Below are 11556 nucleotides of genomic sequence, written 5' to 3'. Positions count from 1 at the left end.
CTTTGTAAAACTACTGTCAACCCTGACACAGCACCAGCCATCACACTCCACCTGCCACAGGTAAACCAAGTGGACCACGGCAGCCAACGTCCTGCTGCTGCAAAGGTTGTTAATAGATGCTCGAGAGATCCCAGGCAGAGACTGTGCCCCCGCTACAGGGGAAGGCAACCCCCCCCAAGTCTGTACCAATCTGACCAGGGGGGAACATAAATAGCTTCAGCGCAAGCTGCTTCACACCATGCTCAAGGCGGAGGGGAGGGATAGGCCTGACCCCTTCAAAACTTCCAGGCCTCCCCAGGAGACCTAAAGGAGGACTGCCTTTCACGAGAGGGAGCACCTGTGCCACGCAGTCCAGCTCCTCTGCTTTGCAACAGCATGCACTCCCGGATTTGCAGACTGGTGGCTGTCCCGCAGGCCCAGATTTAAGGAGAAGGGGACTGTCAGCCGCGATGGTTTGGACAGGGTTAGTGCTGCCTGGAGCAGGGGGTTGGACGATACGACTCCCTCGGGGCTCTGGCAGCCCTGCTGTCGGGTGGTTGTACAGGGAGAAGTGCCATCCCGGTGGTTGCTAAGCTTCTAATGGACTAAATTGGTTTGCTGTAATTGATAGGTGCGCTGGAATCTGCTGTGATATTTGCCAACGGAGAGGCTGACAAATGCAAGTCCGGGAACTGCCTTGGAAACAGGAATGAAGCCGAGGTTTGGGTCTCAGAGACCTGGTCAGCGGGTGCATCTACACAAGATGCTTCCTGCACATTAGCCTAATAACACTGCGTGTCACAGCACAAAGCACACTAATAGCCAGCTGCGCAGGGTTATTAGACTAGCGCACAGCAAGCGCCGCTAAATAACCACGTGCCGGTGCTACTGTGCAGCAACTCTAGGCACTGTGCATTTAGGTAGTGCTTTATTTACTAAATGCACAGTATCTACGGTGCATTAATGAACATGTAGATGCGCCCAGTGATGTACAGGAGGCAGACTTTTCACCCCCCGGCATTCAAGGCTGCCCTACAAATGTCCCAATGTACCTTGACAGAGCAGGAAAATTGTATCCGCTGCTCCCAACACCTGGGTGCTCTTTTGAAGCATCCCATCCAGGGAATAAAACCTCCTCCTGCTTAGCGGTACATTAAAATAGGAAGCCCTGTGCCACCCAGCCGAGCACCCAGACCAGTCCTCTCAACCCCAATGCCCCCTCCTTCCCATTCAAAAACAGCCAAGGGTTTGGTGTATGAAATTTATTAGGAAAAAAAAAATTCCTCATTTGTTTCCCCTTCACAACGATTTCAGGGGGAACAAGGAAACCCCAGAACAACCGATGTCATCAGAAGAGAAGACAGGAAAGCTGGAAAAGAGTTTCACACGCACCCACGCACGCTGGGCCACCGAACCCCTACGAACCAGCCGCGCTTTACAGTATGTACAGGTGGCTCTGTACAGAGGAGACAGCGCCGGGAGAGAAGTAACACACGCACACAGACACACCCACGTTAAACCAGCAAGAGGTGGGGGGGTGAAACACAGGGACGGGGCCACGGCTCAGATAATGCCCACGGCACGGCTTGGTTTCGCTTGCCTTCCCGATGCCCGTGAGGAGCCGGGGGGGCTGGTAGCATCTTTGGACCGTGGGCAAGACGGTTTGCGATGACCCCCTGCCCCTCCACTCCTGTCCGCTTGGTCGAGCTGGTGGGGTGTCGGGGACGGGCTTTTGCAGCTTGCCGACATCTCTGGCTTTGATTCGGGGAAGGAAAGGCGAGGGGGTAGGGAGGAGAGAGCCAGGCTGCAGGAAAAGCATGCTTCTGTGTGTGTGCAAGCTGAGAGCGCTTGAGTTTGCTACGGCTGGGTCTCACTCGCCCTATTTTAATACATCTCTCCAGGGCAGTTGCACTGGGGAGGGGGATTTGACTCACCGATCGTTTTCTTTTACTCCCCTGGACCTTTTCCACCTCATCACCCAGGACCGAGGCAGGACCCTGAGACCCCAGCCCCCAAGCACGACACACACAGCACGCTTTGCTCTTCTTGCAGAGGGAGCTGGAGGACTGATAAATAATACCACGCGCACTTACACTGGCTATAGTACACCATTGTGGTTAGAAACTAGTATAAGCTCTTCCAGGTAAAACAGAGCTGATCACAATCAGAGAAAGCTTTGTTATCAGGACAGGTCTTTTTGGCCTTCCGGGTCGCGTCGCCGGTGGGGCGCCCTCCGCTTTCTTCGCTGGCTGGCCCTCGGCGAATATTTACAACTGCCCTCAGAAGGCTTTTGGTAGAGACAAAAAGAGGCGTTCTCACACACGAAGCTATCGGCCAACATTCACGTTGAGGAGCTAGGCAGGGTCCTATGGAGTATTTCATACAAAGCATCTTTCTAAAGGCAACTGAGAATAGGTAAGGCAAATGACTACACGGTTGCAGTTAGCGTCTGGTCTCCAGAGTCCCCCACTGCTCTCCACGCACATCGGAGCACGCGACAGATACTCAGAGAAACAGACAATTTTTTTTTTTTCTCTTTAAAAAAAAAAAAAGCCAAGAGGAAAACCTCCAGGTAGCCCGAGCCCGGGAGGAGTCACGCGGGAAGCCGGTGTTTGCTAGGTGCAGGCTGCAATGGGTCACTGAATAGCCCATAGTCCTGCACGACCTCCGTTCAGGATGGCTCCGCTCCCAGGCCTTCCCGGGAAACTACAGCCCTTTCTATCCAAGTAGAGGTTCAAGCCTTGCAGCCTTTCCTGGGACACAGGGGAGCAGAAGCCGTACGCAGACAGGGACGCTGAGGTACAGAGACATCCAGTGACGTGCCCAAGGCCGTGCAGTGTGCCAGTGGCAGTGCCAGCAAAAGCATCCCCATCTCAGGCCGCCTGCCGGCGAATCCCTTCTCCTGGCCCAGAGCACGGCACTGGGATGCAAACCTGTGGCATGGGGTGCGGGAAGCCGAGGCCCAATGCTACCTGAAAGGCCCCTCTGTCCAGTACGTTTGGGACTGAGCCTTCCCCATGTCTCAGCACTGGAAATTCAAGCAGTGTTGGGCTACCCAAACACGCCAGCTCCTAGCTGTCCCCCTGCCCCGGCTGATTTCTGCAGCGGGCTACACCTGGCTCAGCAGCACGCTCCCTGGGGCTGCATCCTGATCCCCCACACAAAAATATATGGACGCTTAGCTTCATATTAGCCCTCGCGGCCCAGGTCCCGCTCTCCCCGCTGCCCGGCGGAGTGTCTCGCAGCCGTGGATGCGTCGAATGTCTTTGGTTGCTATCGGCCCTTGTTCCCAGAGGCAGGATTTCCATGGATCACGGGAGCCACGTTCACAAGCCGCGAGCAGGTAAACGTGGGCGGGATTGTCAGAACGCCAGGCCAGGCTCGAAAGGCTTGCGGCTGCTTTGATCGGACGGGGGGGAACTGTACGGTGGGCGAATGCCAGACCTTAAGCCTTCAAAGCTGGGTTGAAATGGGATTCAGTAATGCCCTGCTGTGCATGGGGTGGAGGAGTAGCAGAAGGTCAATGCCCCGTGGGACAGCCCGGAGCTGCAGGCAGCCCCATGCTCTTTTCCAAGCCCTATTCCTGGCTTCCTTGCAATGGTCTGAAACCCGGTAAATGCTCTTTGGAGCCATGTCTACCTCCGCTTTGCAGTACGGGAGGGGTGACATGAGGCAAGCAGCTTCTGCTGAAGGCAAGGGCCCGTGAGCTGCTCTGCTTTATGAGGCTGGGATGTGGCCTGCTGGGCATCGGACCAGCAGCCAAGGGATGCCCTGGTCTCTGAGCGAGTTCAGGGCTGGCGCGTCATGGGGGCACCCACCTTGGGGAGCTGCTTGGGCTGGATTCCCAAGTAAAGGAGCAGAGAGAAAGCTGGGTGAAAGCAGGGGAGCAGCTCTCCGCACTGAATTGCTTTGCTTTCATGGCAAGGTCCATGTCCCACCCCCTTCTCTCTGCTCTTCCCTTTCCTCCGAGATTTCCTCCTCTCTGCCTCCCGCCTCCTCCCCTGGGGAGCAGCCGAAACTCTCTGAAACTGCCTCTCAAGGTAGCGCCAACCCCTCTGACCTGAGTTCAAAGAGCAGGGGAACGGCGACTTCAGCCCTTTAAAAGCTTCGCTCTTCCCCAGGGACCGGCCCCTGGGGAGGACACGCGATTTCCCTGCCGCAGGAGAAGACATAAAGGACCCGGTGGAGCGTACGGCTCCAGGGGACCGTAGGCCATGAGTGGGGTGTACCTGCCGGAGCTGCAGGACTTGGTCATCACGGAGCAGGATGCTGCCGGCAGGGGACCGGCAGCTGCAGGAGTGAGGCAGAGCTAGCAGACGCCCTTTGCATGGGGAACCCTAACCCTAAGCCTAGCCCTAAGCCTAACCCTAACCCCCCCTCCCCACGAGAGGTGCATCTGTGGAGCAGGAGCACGTGATGGCTGTCAGAACTCCTGCCCCTCCTCTCCTGGGTGCACCTGTGCCCTTTGCCGCCTGCCTCCGGGTGCTCAGGCTAGGGGGGCTCCCCAAAGCCGGCAGGAGGAGTTTGGGGCTCCGGTGGCTCAGAGAACAGGACTTAGCTTTGGGGGGACTCTACGAGCTCTGCCCCTCGCTGCTTTGCCCAGGGATGCAGCTCTCCCCGAAGAGCCGCCTGCACCCATCCCTCTCCCAGGCCCCCACGCCGCCGTCCTCCAAGCAGGCTGTAGGAAGATTGCTACGGCAGGGAGCTCCCCTCTCGCACCCTCAAAAGCCCCAGCCTGAACTCCTGCCAAATCCAAGGATGTGGCCCCCGCTTCCCTAGCCCCCCGTGTCCCTTGATGGTGCGAAGCTGTGTCTGGAAACCCCATGCTCGGAGCAGCCTCAAGCCCACCGAAAGCCCCTCGCCGCTCGCACGTGACATACCGGGCTCGCGGAGCCGTCCCCAACACGGCGCGGGAGGTAGGGCTTGAGTCAATATACAGCAAAAGGAGTCCAAAGAACAGCCACCCAGAATACAAAAGAGAGCAAGTGGGTGAGAGACCTGAATAGTAACCCCTGATGTGAGTCGGCCCCGGCCGGGGTGAAGCCTGGCGCTCGGGCGCCCGCCGTGTCAAGACCTCCTGGTATAAATAAGAGCCATGAATCCACCTCCCGGGGCCAGGGAAGGAAGGGCTCAGGCATCGCATGGTTTGGCCCCCCACCGCCCTGCCCCTCCGTGCATGGGGCGGCCCTCACTCGGCCCCCTCCCCGTCCAGGCAGCCGTTCATCCTGGCGCTGTCCTCGCCCAGGCCCTGCAGGTCGTACTCCTCGTCCAGGAAGTCCAGCGAGTTGTTGCTGGGCAGCCCCCGGATGGTGAACTTGTGAGACACCTTGGTCCACTGCTCCCGGTTGCTGGCTACCCTCTCGTACAGCTCGGTGGCCCGCGGGAACAGGTCTCGGAGCAGCCTGCGGGGCAAGGAGAGGGGCTGCCGCAACCACGGGCCCTTTGGGGCGTCCTGGCTACTTCCCTCCACCCCTGCAAGCTCTTGCAACGTGGGATGTAGCAGGCTGTTAACCTGCGGAGCCCCTTGCTGCAGGGGGAAGCTGTATTAGGGGTAGACCTAATGGGAGAGGCCATCTGCCCGGTGCAGGATGGTCCCTACTATATTAGTCCCATCTAGGGCTTCCCATCACAGATCCCCAGGCAGGGAGAGCTGGGATGCTCCGGTATGGATGCTGCAAGCCTCTATAAGCAGGCAAGGCAGTGGGCACACATCCGCCGGTCCATACCCTGGGCCATCTGTGCACTTGGTGCCTAGGGGAGCATTCAAGGGGACCCTCCCCTCCCTGGAGCACTTTGAACCACAGGCCCCAAGCGCTCTGGCTGGGATTTCCGCACCCTGGACTCACTTGTAGATGGGCATGGCTATGTGCTCCATGAAGCTGATCTGCAGCTCAGGGATGTAGGCTTTCTCCCGGTCCATCATCTCCATGGGGCGGTTGCCCATGGCTTTCTCCTGCAGGGAACCAGGGGTGGGGGCAGTGAGTTCCTCCCACCTGGTCACCCTCCCCTCTCCTCCTCACAGTACCATGACCACAAGTCCCAGGCTGTCTCCACACCGCACGCTTAGCACTGGTGGCTTGCACGAGGTCAGCCTGGCCTGGCTGTGAGCAACGTCCCCGGGCGACTGCATTCTGCCAAAGGGCAGACCCCATGGGATGCTCTAGGACAGGGGTAGGCAACCCCCAGCATGGGTGCCAGAGTGTGGCACACGAAGGCATTTTGCTTGGCATGTGCACCTTGGGGCAGACGGCAGGGAAGAGGCCAGGGCTGCACTGGCTCAACAAGGATCAGGCCCCTTGCAGCTCCCTTGCCATCTGCTCCTTGCACGCCAACATCTTACAACCTGAGCTTGCAGGTGTTTTTGGCACTCTTTCCAAAAAACGTCGCCGACCCCTGCTCTAGGAGGCTGCCCCGGCCAGCCGTGGCTCTTGCAGGAGGCATGGTGGGAAGGCGCTGGAGGACTACCAGCCCTCCACCCCTCTCGCCTATGTCCTGCTGCCAAGCTGGTGGATGCCAGCTCAGGCGCGACAGATGGAGGGTGCAACACCCTGGCCCTAGCGGCCCAGGAAGGAGTCAGTGTCTGAGCTCTCCCACTGCCTGGTTCAGGGGCAAGGAGGTGGAAGGGGCATGCAGGCTGCCCCGGGGGATTTCCTCACGCACCAGATCTCCCTGCGAGAAGAACTCCTTGTAGATCAGCTCCTGCAAAGGAAAGGCCATTGCTTATTTGAGCTGCTGGAAGGCATCCACAGCCCAGCTCATAGGAGCCATAGACACCCAGGTCAAACCCCCTTCCACTTCCCCCCGTGGTTAGGTCGGCACAGGGGGTGCAGCGCTGCACCGCTGATTCCTGCTCCACCCAAAGTTTCCAACCCACAGCCTGGGAGCAGCAGCGTATTTCTATTGACTTCACAGCTCGTTGTCAGCTCCCTGCTTCCTGCTAATCTCTCTCCCCTCTGCAGGTGTGAATGGCCCTCTGTCCTTTCTCATGGTCTGTGCAAACTATCTTTTCTGCTGCTATCTTGCTGCCTGTTCCCCAGTCCTCTCCTCTATTTCTCAGCCCTGCGGGTTGCTTTTAGCTCTAACTAAAATCCTTAACTTTGGTGCAATCAGATTAACTCAAGGTATAGAAATGACTGCCGATGAGGCGCTATCGAGATGCTCCGGACAGGTAGATTTTGTTTTGTGAATCTGAATCAGATTTCATGCATTTAGTGCACTACAAGATTATAGGTGCATTTACCTAAAATGAATAGGGACTGATGACACAGTATCCTTTTGATTATTTTGACTCTTTTTTGCCTGGTTTGTGGGGTTTTTAAGTAAATATATACTCTAGCAAATTAGTGCACATTCCACTAGTTATATATATTTTTTGCTTGGCTCTTCAACTGAATGATATAGTGTTAATACAACTGAATATGTAGTGTTAAAGTGAATAAGATGCCTTATAGTAAAGCTTCTAGTTTCTCTTTAACTGGGATGGTTTGGAAATGGGATGATCTGGGAGAAAAATGGGATGATACACCATACCATCTGCACCCCCTTTTCGACATCCTAGATCCACCCATGGATAGGCACTTGCCTCCCGACATGGACCCAGAGCTCTCGACCACCACTGAAATGAATGCCCCAGGAATCAGAGGGGATGAGATGAAGATGCTCAGGGGGGCAGAGGCAGTATTTGCTGGACCCCCGCAGGGAACGTGCTCTGGGGTTTCTGGGCAGCACAGTCCAAAAGCAAGCTGGTGAGGGTGGAGCCAGGGCAGGTGCAAGGGTGCACCCCGCGGGTACTCACCGCGATCTTTCTGGTGGTCTTCCAGCCTTTGGTCTGGTCTGAGAGGTCGCAGGAGGTCATGAGGAGGCAGAGCAGCAGGCGGTGGTGCTGCTTGTTCTTTGGGTCGTAGCCCACTTGGAAGGGGAAGGGAAGAAGGGTGAGGGGGCTGACGCTGACCCTACCAAGCTCCGGCACTGAGTCCTGCAGCCCGGACGTGCTCTTACCATCCCCTTGCACTGCAAGACTGCCTCCCATCAGATGCACACATTCAGGGTCACAGGGGAAGAGGCACTAGGGTCCCCAGGGCTCCCAAATCTAGGGGTCTGAATGGCATGCTGAGGCAGACCTGGGTGCAATCCCCACCCCAGTCACCAGGGGTCATAGAAATCTCTCCCTGCAAATCACACCGGAGTCCTCCGACGCCTGCCGCGGCTGCCTCAGCACCGAATCACAGACCCGCAGCTCTGCGACCCAGGAGCACTGGTCTGCGATGGGTCTGGCGCGGCAAACTCTTTGTGGGAAAAATACCATGAAACAAAGCAAACGCTCCCGGCAGGTCTGCTGCTCCCCGGATGCATTACCTTCCGCCATCTTCTGGAGGTCCTTGAAGATCCTCAAGTGGTGAGCGAGGTCCGTGGCCAGGATAATGTCCCTCATCAAATCCAGCATCCGCTGGTAATCCTGTGTGGGCAATCACACGCTGGGTTATTGCAGCGTGGCTCTGGGATGCCACTGCTCAGGACAGACCACGAGGTCAGGCAAGGGCATCGGATGCAGCCAGGGCAGGGGGCGAGCAAACCAGGAGGCTCGTGCGGATGGGTTGGCAGGGTGGGGACAGGCATGGGATGGGCAACTTGACTCAAATGGGGCTCTGTACCCTCTGCTGCTTCAAAAGCAATGGTGCTGAGCCAGCAACATGCCCATAGCTCTCCCCATCAGGCTCAGGGCTGCAAGCAGCATTGAAGGGACTAAGGGCAGCCTGTTCCTGGGGCCCCCAAACTGGGACTGCTCAAGGAGTAGATGCCTTCAGCTCCAAGAGGGACCCAGGCCAGCTTATGCCTCTGGGGCAGGGGGTACAGTACAGAGGGCAAGTGTCAGATCCCACCGCACCCACACACCTAGGGCTGGCATAGCAAGTGGAGCCATGCTGGCTGGGCACTGGGGGCAGCTCGCTGCCCAGCCCAGCACATTCCCAGTGCCCTGGTCCCCGGGGTGCTGGACAGAGAGGTGGAAAGCTGCACCCTCCCAACTCACCTTGCGCGAGAAGTGGTCGAAGATGTTGCAGCCATGAGTGTTGAGGATGGCGATGGCCTGCGCAAAGTGGTGCCGCTGCCGAGAGAAGTGTGCAGGGGAGGGGCGTCAGCAACAGGGCTGGTGTCCCCATGCACAGCGACCGGATGGGACCTGCCCTGTGCTGTCCCCTCGCCCCAATGGCTCATGCCTGGGTCCCGCTGCTCCACAGCAGGGCTCCAGGGAAGGACAGAGGCTGGGAGCGGGCACCCTGATGTCCCCGATGTGCTTGCAAAGGGGCAAGGGAGGCAGGTGCCGTGCTCTCGGGCATGGGCTGGGAAGCGCTGCGGGAGGAGGCGGGGGGATGGACGCGTGTTACCTCCATGACGGAGCCCTCGGAGCTGTACAGCGCGGCCAACACGGACTTCTGAAAGACAGAGGAGCCAACGCGGTGAGGCTGGTCAGGTGCATGGGTTTTCCCCTCCTTACCTGGCCATGCAGCTCAAGCCAAAGACCCAGGGGAGGCGAGGCAGCAGCAGGCTGGGCAGCCCTCTGGCAGCTCGGCCAGCCTGCCTCAGCCCCGCCAGCTCTGGGCATGTGGGACCAGCAACTCGTTCCCACCCAGGCCTTGCAGCGGCTATGTAGCTCTGAGAGGGGCAGTGACCAAAAGGCCCCAGATGTCCCAGCATGAGCAGGGTCCAGCACCAGCTCTCATGTCTGGGGTGCCAGAGGCAGTCTCAAGGGGTCCAGCTGCCCTGGCCTGCACTCCCACCTGCCCCCCCGGCCCGTGGCGAATTGGCCCCCGCAGCCACAGTGCTCCAGCCCTCCCTGCTCGTGGCTGGGCTGGGGACCACAGCGTCCCTGGGGGAGACAGGATGAGCAGCAAGTGGGATGGAAATGTCACAGATGGTCAAGGCAGAGGTGAGACCAAGGCCTGAGATGGTCACAGGTCCTGGAGGGGGAAGAGGCTGTCCACTCCTCCTCCCCCATTCCCTTGCCCCTTCTTTGAGATGGGTCATTTCCAGCTGGGTCATTTCGGATCGGGTCACCCAGGCTCATCCCCCACCCAGCCCCTGGCTGCCCAAGACCTAGGAGCCCCCTTGCACCGCAGCGATCTCCCCCCCTACCGAAGCCACTTGGAAGGAGTTGTTGGTGCCTCTGTGGTCCAGGTCGTGACACATGCAGGAGATGAACAAGGCAAAGATCTCGATGTCCCTGCCGGGAGAGGACAGGCAGGACAAGCACTAAGCTATGGAAGCGAAGGGACGGGGGGCCGCGGCACCCAGATCTCGGCCAGACTGGACTGGCTTCAAAACAAGCTTCCTCCCTCCCCACAGCTGCTTGCCCAGCCCTGTGGCTGCAGAAGGCAGTGGGAACAGTGCCATCACCCTGGGCTTGATCCCAGCCATGCAAAAGATGGATGCAGGGGCCAGGTCAGCCCCCAATGGGGACATCAGTGGTATGATGCATCTGGACAGGAAGGGAAGAGCCACGTAGTCATCGAAGTGCCCCAGTGGGGACATCATCACCAGCGCTGACCCTCGGACTTGCAACCAAAGCCCTGGCTCTTCCATGGAGCTATGGGGTGAGGACCACGAGCACACATAGGGGGCACAGAGCCAGTCTGGGGAGCTGCTGGGATAGTGACCGGAGAGAAAAGTGCCACCTACAGACCCCTGGGCATGGTGGAAGGGGTGTGGGTGCACCTAGGGAGCTCTCCCATCAAGCACTGTCTCAGCAGCATGGGGATGGGGGCTGCAGGGGGTGTGGGTGCAGCACAAGGCATGGGGAAGCTGGCTCTGGCATGGGCTGGCAGCCTCTCTCCACCTACTCCAGGTAGTTGACCAGCTCCAGGTTCTTGTAGAGGAGGTAACAGAAGTGGGAGACAGAGAAGGCGTGCATCCAGTTGTGGTAGGGGGGGTCCCGGTAGCCCTTCTTCACCATCAGGCAGAACCTGGCCGGGAGCAGAGCACAGGCATTAGGATCGTGGGATCAGAGAGGAGCAGGGCTGGAAGGGAGCTGCAGAGTCTAGTCCAACCCCTGCTTGAGGCAGGATTGGCCCTGTCCCAGACAAACCCAGTGTCCAACCTCTGAGCAAAACCAGTCATCCCTGATACAGCACCAGGCTTCACACCTGAACCTGGGGAGACGGACACAGGACACGGCCCCCAACATCCAGCTGCTGCATAGGCTGTTCATATATGGTTTAGAGACCCCAGGCAGAGCCGTGTTCCTGCTACGGGGGAAGGCAAACCCTGCCAACCCGTACCAATCCGACTGGGGGGTGTGGCAGAAATGCCCCCGTCGGTGCCCCTCTCCAGAGATCTGTCTCCACCGGCCTGAGAGGCTGCTGTTGAATCTCTCACAGCGGGGATCTCGCTCCTTGTCTGCAGACAAAAGCCTGGCGCCTGGGAGGCGATGCTCTGGTCACCTGGGCAGGGGGGGAAGACCCGTCCCTGCGCGCGGGCCCAGGTAGCCAGGGATGCTTTGCAGATTGGACGGTTTGTAGCCAGTATTGGCAGCTTCGATTGGACCGGCTGCTGAGGTCAGGGAGGTTTTAAAAAGGCCTGGGC

The 11556-nt window shown here is 58.6% G+C and overlaps 1 protein-coding gene across 1 annotated transcript in view; it reads right to left on the bottom strand.

Moving 5' to 3' along the window:
- Positions 1-1226: 1226 nt before the first annotated feature.
- Positions 1227-11556, bottom strand: part of PDE2A (phosphodiesterase 2A) — a 95281-nt gene continuing 84951 nt past the window's right edge. The window contains exons 22-30 of the mRNA XM_014525713.2: positions 10815-10937; positions 10111-10198; positions 9363-9410; positions 9008-9082; positions 8335-8434; positions 7775-7887; positions 6640-6678; positions 5826-5932; positions 1227-5381 (exon numbers count right to left, since the gene is read on the bottom strand). Of these exons, the coding sequence (XP_014381199.1) occupies positions 5168-5381; positions 5826-5932; positions 6640-6678; positions 7775-7887; positions 8335-8434; positions 9008-9082; positions 9363-9410; positions 10111-10198; positions 10815-10937 (907 nt within the window). The 3' untranslated portion in view covers positions 1227-5167. The remainder of the gene's footprint in view (positions 5382-5825; positions 5933-6639; positions 6679-7774; positions 7888-8334; positions 8435-9007; positions 9083-9362; positions 9411-10110; positions 10199-10814; positions 10938-11556) is intronic.

This window comes from Alligator sinensis, unplaced genomic scaffold (genome assembly GCF_000455745.1).
Source record: "Alligator sinensis unplaced genomic scaffold, ASM45574v1 scaffold1931_1, whole genome shotgun sequence".
NCBI classification, from domain to species: domain Eukaryota; kingdom Metazoa; phylum Chordata; order Crocodylia; family Alligatoridae; genus Alligator; species Alligator sinensis.
Note: the sequence above shows the minus strand (reverse complement) of the source record. Positions and strands in the feature narration are given on the sequence as shown.